At 39.3% G+C, this 7,485-nt stretch overlaps 1 protein-coding gene across 2 annotated transcripts in view; it reads left to right on the forward strand.

The window, feature by feature from the left end:
* SLC16A9 (solute carrier family 16 member 9) overlaps window positions 1-7,278 on the forward strand; it is a 51,767-nt gene extending 44,489 nt beyond the window's left edge. For both annotated transcript variants that reach the window (XM_036106571.2, XM_036106574.2), the window contains 3 exons: window positions 1,294-1,389; window positions 3,870-4,787; window positions 5,201-7,278. In XM_036106571.2, coding sequence (XP_035962464.1) covers window positions 1,294-1,389; window positions 3,870-4,787; window positions 5,201-5,379 — 1,193 coding nt within the window. In that variant the 3' untranslated portion in view covers window positions 5,380-7,278. The remainder of the gene's footprint in view (window positions 1-1,293; window positions 1,390-3,869; window positions 4,788-5,200) is intronic.
* The last annotated feature ends 207 nt before the right edge of the window (window positions 7,279-7,485 follow it).

Raw genomic sequence — 7,485 nt, forward strand, 5'->3', positions numbered from 1 at the left:
TGTATAAATCAATCCAACTCGTGTTTTAGTTGATGAGCTATTTTTCCCCTTAAATCATATAAAAAGGGCACTTTATGTTAAAAAGTTTGCTTAAAGCTAATTGTTTTAGTCTATCTCATTTCTTTAAGAAGACTTTTTATGGAATCACAGATGATCCTCTGGGTCTTAAGTTGTTTAAAATGTTAATTTCCTAAAATAGTTATGCAGTATATTTGTAAAGCCCATGTATTCTTTCTAATCATAGTTTAGGTACCAATTAAAAGTAATAAAAATGATCTTAACTCATTTAATGGACCACGGTTAAAATCCAGTTTTTAAACTATAGCTATGTGTTTGTTATAGAATGATCCTCAAGAGCAGATAATGTTGCAGAGGAAAGGCAAAAAGCCATGAGTTAGAAGCCAGAGGAAAATTTTATGAAAAACAAACTGGGTTTATCAGGTGCTAAATAGGAAAGAAAAGATTTAAGCTAATAAAAGCCTTGGAGAAGATCTGGAGATAAATATTGTCCTTGGGTCTCAAGAAAGGGAAATTTAGTAATGTACTTTTTTTTAATTATAAGAGAATTTCAAATCTACAGAAAAATAGAGAATCATATAGCAAAATCTGTATGTTCCACTTAACAGTTGTTAATATTTTATTGTATTTGCTTCCTTTTTTGTTTTTGCATAGATATTTTAAACTAAATTAAAGACATTTTACTCCTAAATAGGGTAGTTTGCATCTCTGAAAGAAAAAAACTTACAAATATATATTTTACTGTGATGGGATGATCTGAGAACCCCAGAGGACTTGTGGGGGGGGGTCTTTGTTTTGTAGACTGGGGTGTGCAAACTATAACCTCTCACAAAATAGCTTGGACCAGTGAAGGGAACTTTCTCAAATTGTTTAGAGCACTTTGAGGAGGAAGGGACACTGAGTTCAGGGCAAGGACTTGGAAGAGAGACAGAAAGGCACGTTTGATTAAATTTTACTATTTGGTGACTTAACCATTGTCTTTATGTGCCCGCAATGTCTTGATTTAAATTTGCATTATTCATTCATGCTTCAGAAATTGGACTTTTTTTTTTGACTTGAGCCCAACCTTAGGATGGGTGTGGAGTGAGAGCTGAGCTTACCCAAATATGTTCATTGGAGCTGCACAACTGACATCTAAAGGATCCAGGAATCCATGCTCTGAAGAGTTTTAGCCAGTCAGAAACAGAACGGCCTACTGGAGATACTTAGTCTTTTTTGTTTTTGCATTGAAGTACTATAGTCTGTCTTATTTATGCAATGTCTTCTTATGTTTAGGACTTGGATGTGGTTTATTATACACGGCAACAGTGACCATTACGTGCCAGTATTTTGACAGCCACCGAGGCCTTGCCCTTGGCCTGATTTCAACAGGTACATTTTCAAAATAAGTATAGCATTGTCACTATCCAGCCTTCTAATCAAAGTCAAAAGTTACCAAACACAGATGTTTAACCAATCACTTCCCAGCTCCCACTTAGGGAGTTTTTACTCTAGTTTTTTACTCTAGCCCGAGAAGGAAGTTTTTACTCTAGCCCGAGAAGGAAATGTTATTTTCCACTGTGAATAAGGGTGTAGCTTCCAGAAAATCCTAGGATACATATACGAAAAATCTGGGGCATTTGATGACCAATATAATAAAGGAAGGAAAAGCTTATGGGCCCAGTCAAGTGAGAGTCACAAGCTGGTGAGAGCTTTACTAAAGAAGCAGAGTGCACTTATGTGAGTCACCTTCTCTCTGGGAGAGGTAGGAAAAATGCCAGGCAAGTGGGGACCCCAGGGCTCCGTCAGGAAGCTTGATGCCGCATCTCGCCATCTCCATTTACTGCTGAGTGTACGGTTTTTCTAAAGTCCTGATTTATGAATGCATCTCCCTGGCCATGTGCATATCCACATGACAGCTGTTGACTCTTGTTCTTCCTTTAATAATCAAGAGATGATCACTGGGGGGAAATGTAAATAAAAAAGCCTTCTGGACTTCCTCTGATGTTTTAACGTGGCCTTGCACTTTTCAGATGGATTTTTTCCCAAGCTGTTTAGGGAACTTATCAAAATTTTCTGTGGCCAATATTTTATGAGTTTGCTTAGGAGACAGAGATGTCAAGTTGAGTAAAAGTTGTACGTTTACATATGCTACTTACTCGTTAATGAGCACGGGGTCCTGGGAGGTCAGATTTCCAGAGAAACCGAGTAAGTTCAATGATCTTTCTGGCAACAGAATCCAAACTAATGTTTTATTCCTGAGGCCGACCCAGTGGCAACAAAGTGATTCCAGATTGAATTAAATGGAGCGGGATATTTACCAAAGGTGGTTAAAGGAAGCATTGCCAGGTGAGAAATGTGAATTATGGTCTAAGAGGGGATAGGACAGGGCCAGAGTCTGAGGACACGGCTAGGCTGAGGCAGAACTGGGAGAAGAAATAGCAAAAACAGAAGACAGAGAACCCAAAGCAGTTGGAATTTTGTTCAAAGAACCTTACAGGATCTCCTGCAGGTGTGGGAGAAAGTGTGAGGGTAGGCATGAGCTTAAAGGACAATAGGTCTTACGGGCACTCTATTTTGGACCCAGGACCAGAAGACCTGGTTTTGAATCCTACCTGTGTCACTCACTTGCTGTCTGGTGACAGACAAGTTATGTAACCGTTCTGTTCAGTTAACTGTGAGTTAAGCCTCAGTTTTCTGAACTGTAAAATGGGGATAATAGTACTCATCACATCAAGTTATTGGGAATATTAAAGGAACATATGTGTAAGGCACATAGCAAGGGCTCTAAAACACAGACTATTGTGATTATGACCTAGGTTTCCCGTAATGTCCAAATTCATGTATGCTGACGGTGCCAGAAATTGTATGCTGTATGCTTTCACTCAGTCTAGAAAGGAGGGCATAAGGGCCTGGGCCATGGCACACTGAAGTAAAAATGGATCAACTCTGGACAGTTAAGATTTGGCAGAATTAAGGAGTTTTTAGTTTCAACTCACAGGGAGCTCAGTGAGGCAAAATTAGGTAGAATCATGGATCTACTTAGTCGTTTTGGGCTGTGATAACAAAGTACCATAGACTAAGTGGCTTATCTACAACAGAAATGTATTTCTCTGTTCTGGAGCCTGGGAATCCGACATCAGGATGCCAGCATGGTGGGGTTCTGGTGACAGACCTCTTCCAGGCTGCAGATTGCCATTTTCTTGCTGTTTCCTCACATGGTGGAAGGGAAGGGGGTCTCTCAGGGGTCTCTTTGATATGGGTGCTAATCCCATTCATGAGTGCTCCATGGGCTCATGACTTCATCACCCCCCAAAGGCCCCACTTCCTAATACCATTATGTTAGAAGTTAGGATTTCAACATATGAATTGGGGTGGGGGCACAGACATTCAGCCCATAGCATCCACATTCAGTGAAAGATGACAAGCAAAACAAAACTCAAAGCAGAATTTTTTAAAAATTGAAAAGAAACCAAAAATCAAAATATGTGAAATATTGTGACCTCACTGAAAGAAAGGAACATGGGCATGAAACAAAGATTTTAGGGAAGTGATCTTGTTCCATGGTGAACAGGGGTTGGTAACTAATGTCCACAGGCCAGATCTGGTCTACTGCCTGTTTTTGGAGAGCTCATGAGCTAAGAATGATTTTTACATTTTTGTATAGTCAATACAAAAATCAGAATAAGGATGTTCCAAGGCATATGAAAATTATGTGCAATTAAAAATTCAATGTCCATAGATAAAGGTTTACTGGAATATAATCATGCTCCTTCCTTTACCAATCTTATTTGGCTGATATTAATAATGGTTGTTCTGAGAGTCCCAAATTATAAGAGATTAAGATTGAACAGCTCCCATTTCCTTTTTAGGTTCAAGTGTTGGACTTTTTATATACGCTGCTCTGCAGAGGTTGCTGATTGAGTTCTATGGGCTGGATGGATGCCTGCTGATTGTGGGTGCCTTAGCTTTAAATATATTAGCCTGTGGCAGCCTGATGAGACCCCTTGAGTCTTCTGATTGCCCTTTGCCTGAAAAAACAGCTCTGGAAAGTGTACCAGATCGATACTCCATTTACAGTGAGAAAGAAAAGGACCTGGAAGAGAACACAAACGTTCTTGGAAAGAGCTATGGTGCTGAGGAAACACGCAAGAGCACCTTGGCCAGTGGTGGCCGCAAACAGGAGAGTCTACTTCACAAAAACCCAGCAACAGTGGCGCACGCAAAAGAGGCTGAAACATACAAAAAGAAAGTCGCAGAACAGACATATTTTTGCAAACAGCTTGCCAAGAGGAAGTGGCAATTATATAAAGACTACTGTGGAGAAACTGTGGCTCTTTTTAAAAACAAAGTATTCTCAGCCCTCTTCATTGCTATCTTCCTTTTTGACATCGGGGGATTTCCACCTTCTTTACTTATGGAAGATGTGGCAAGAAGTTCAAATGTGAAAGAAGAAGAGCTTATTATGCCTCTCATTTCCATTATTGGTATTATGACAGCAGTGGGTAAACTCCTTTTAGGGATACTGGCTGACTTTAAGTGGATTAATACCTTACATCTTTACGTGGCTACCTTAGTAATCATGGGCCTGGCCTTGTGTGCAATTCCATTTGCCAAAAGTTATGTCACATTGGCAATACTTTCTGGGATTCTAGGGTTTCTGACTGGTAATTGGTCCATCTTCCCATATGTGACCACAAAGACTGTGGGAATTGAAAAATTAGCCCATGCCTATGGGATATTAATGTTCTTTGCTGGACTTGGAAATAGCCTCGGACCACCAATTGTTGGTAAGATGTTTCTTAAAGTCAGTCTATTTTACTGTTCTTCTTTGTAACATCCCTGGATATAGAAATCCAGATTGTAATAGTAGCACAGATTAGCACAAAATAAATCTGCATAGATGTCTCCTGGTAATGATTTATTCATAATCACTTTGATATAGTTGAAAAGGCCAGTATACTTGCTCAGGGAGTTGTGTTCATTTTTTATTTGGGAGAAACTCAAAATGCCTGTTTATCCTTGTCCAAATTATTTGGGAAGTTCTTCTCTGCTGACTCCCAGTAGTCTGCTATAGAGTACATGGGGTAATTAATATATATCCCGATCCTTACTGTATCGAAGATTGATGAACTTAATGGAGGATGGGCTTCCCCTTCATACGATTTCTATCAAATTCACTTATTTCTTACTCTCTTTTCAGGTTGGTTTTATGACTGGACCCAGACCTATGACACTGCGTTTTATTTCAGTGGCTTCTGCGTCCTGCTGGGAGGCTTCATCCTGCTGCTGGCCGCCTTGCCCTCCTGGGACACATGCAACAAGCTGCTGCCCAGGCCGGCTCCAACAACCTTTCTGTACAAAGTTACCTCTAATGTTTAGAGGAATATTGGAAGGCGCTACAGACTTTTCTCATAGCAGAATTTCACTGTGGCTGACTCTGAATGAATTTTTTTTTTTTTTAACAAATCCTATTCTCTATGTACTGTATGCGTAGCTTCTATCTCTTGTATATATTTTTTCCCTTTTTTTCTTTTTCCAAGAAGTGGGACTCATTACTCATGAGTTCTTGATGATGTAAAAATTTTGGCCTGCCTCGGAAGGCTTTCTCTGCGTAAAGAAATATAATTTCTCTGTAGGCTCCATTAGTTCCACTGCAAGGCACCCGGAGGGGGCTCCCCTATTTTAAACCTGACGCAGGCAGCATGATGAGCTCTATGTGAAGGCCACTAGGGACTAAATCACTCTCTTCTCTATGTTAGACTGGCTGGTACATGAAAACAGTTACTAAAATGGCATTAAGAATTGCAGTGGAGCAAGCTGATCTTTTTTTTCTCAAAGCTATTTTGAATTACAGTCACTAGTTTTCACTATTTGATTTTATTTCCCTTGAGGCGGCACCCCACGTTCGGACCCACTGCGCTTAAATCGTTTCATTTCCTAAGTTGTTTGCTGAGAGGCAGGCAGTCTCCAAACGGGGGCACTCACCACAGCCTTGCTCATGGTCGGCTGCCATAACCACGCTCACTCTTCTCTGTCAGCATCCAGTCAACTGATGTTTCCCAGGAAGTGCTGATTTTACCTGTTTCCAAATTGGAAATGCGTAAACCATTCCGCTCTGGCAAATGGGCAACATCCATTTGCTTCGGGCACAGTGGGAATGAATTGCAAATCCTTGCATAACTTCTCAACGAACTGTTTATTTGCTACTATCAGATTTTACCACTATCAAATTTTAATTCAAGGGTAGAACTAAAACGTGTGTGTGTGTGTGTGTGTGTGTGTGTGTGTGTGTGTGTGTACTCCAAGTCTGTGTGGGACATGGAAAGAGAAAAAGGCAATAAGAAATTCATACCCTGATCCAAGTTTATTCAATCTTATAAAAATTTTTGGAAGAAAATCAATGTTTAATAAATGGACATTTTCCTAAAGAAATATTTTTTAACTTTGATAGAATCCGCTAGATCTTTTAAAAAATATAGTTGACTGAGCACTACTCTTAGAGATTTTAATTCTGTAGGTGTAGGCTGTGGGCCAAGCCTCAATATTTTTAGTGAGCTCTTCAAGGAATTCTGATAACAGAGCCGTCGAGAATGGCTGTTATAAGACTGGCAATAGAGAAAGAGTCATTCTCTTAAATAAAAAACAAAAAAGCAATAAACCGTTGAGGTGAGGTGTTTTTAGAAATAGCCAACTGTGGTTCTTTAAATAGGACGCACTCTTCTTATTGTGCCAAAATTTTCTTTTCATTTCTTTTGAAATATGTAAGATTTTATACTTCTATGTTGCCTTTCTTGGAAGGCGCCTAAAGCACTTTATAAGCATGAAGCCCCACCACACCTCAGTGAAGTAGGTAAGTACTATTTTTCTATGGAGTAAACCTGGAGTGTGGGGGAATTTCATAACTGAGTTAATCCTACTCAATAATGCAATAATGGGGCTCCAAAGTGCCTTGGACTTCTACTCCATACTCAGACTTCTGGAAAGTTTTCTGTACCTCATTCTTTAGTTACTGTCAAGGTTAATAAATAAAAGAAGTGACATTTTAAAAATTTAAACTAAATGTTTTTGTGTTGAAAGTTCCTTTTTGCCAATATTATATTCAGGAAATCCTATAACCTGAAAAATCTAACTTTCACAACATCCCCACATTCATCAATGTTGATAATTGTCCAAATGCATCTTCACTCTGTCTACTAATGTCATCCAGTGTGTGCATTTTCTGTTGTCTAGGGAATGAATTTTATGTTACAATAAAATATTTTTTTGGTTTGTTTTGCATTGGTTTGGTTGCTTTTTCTCTTCTTAGCCATCCTCCGCCCCCAAATTGCAGTGACATTTCACTTGAATGTAAAAAAATTTAATTACCACATGTTCACTTCAGACCCCAGAATTTGGTGACTGGACCTCAACATATTCAAGTCAGTCTGCTAACCTATTTTGACCATTGCCTTCCAAAAAGCTAACATGTCAATCCTAGAGAATCCT

Source organism: Halichoerus grypus, chromosome 7, assembly GCF_964656455.1.
Source record: "Halichoerus grypus chromosome 7, mHalGry1.hap1.1, whole genome shotgun sequence".
NCBI lineage: Eukaryota > Metazoa > Chordata > Mammalia > Carnivora > Phocidae > Halichoerus > Halichoerus grypus.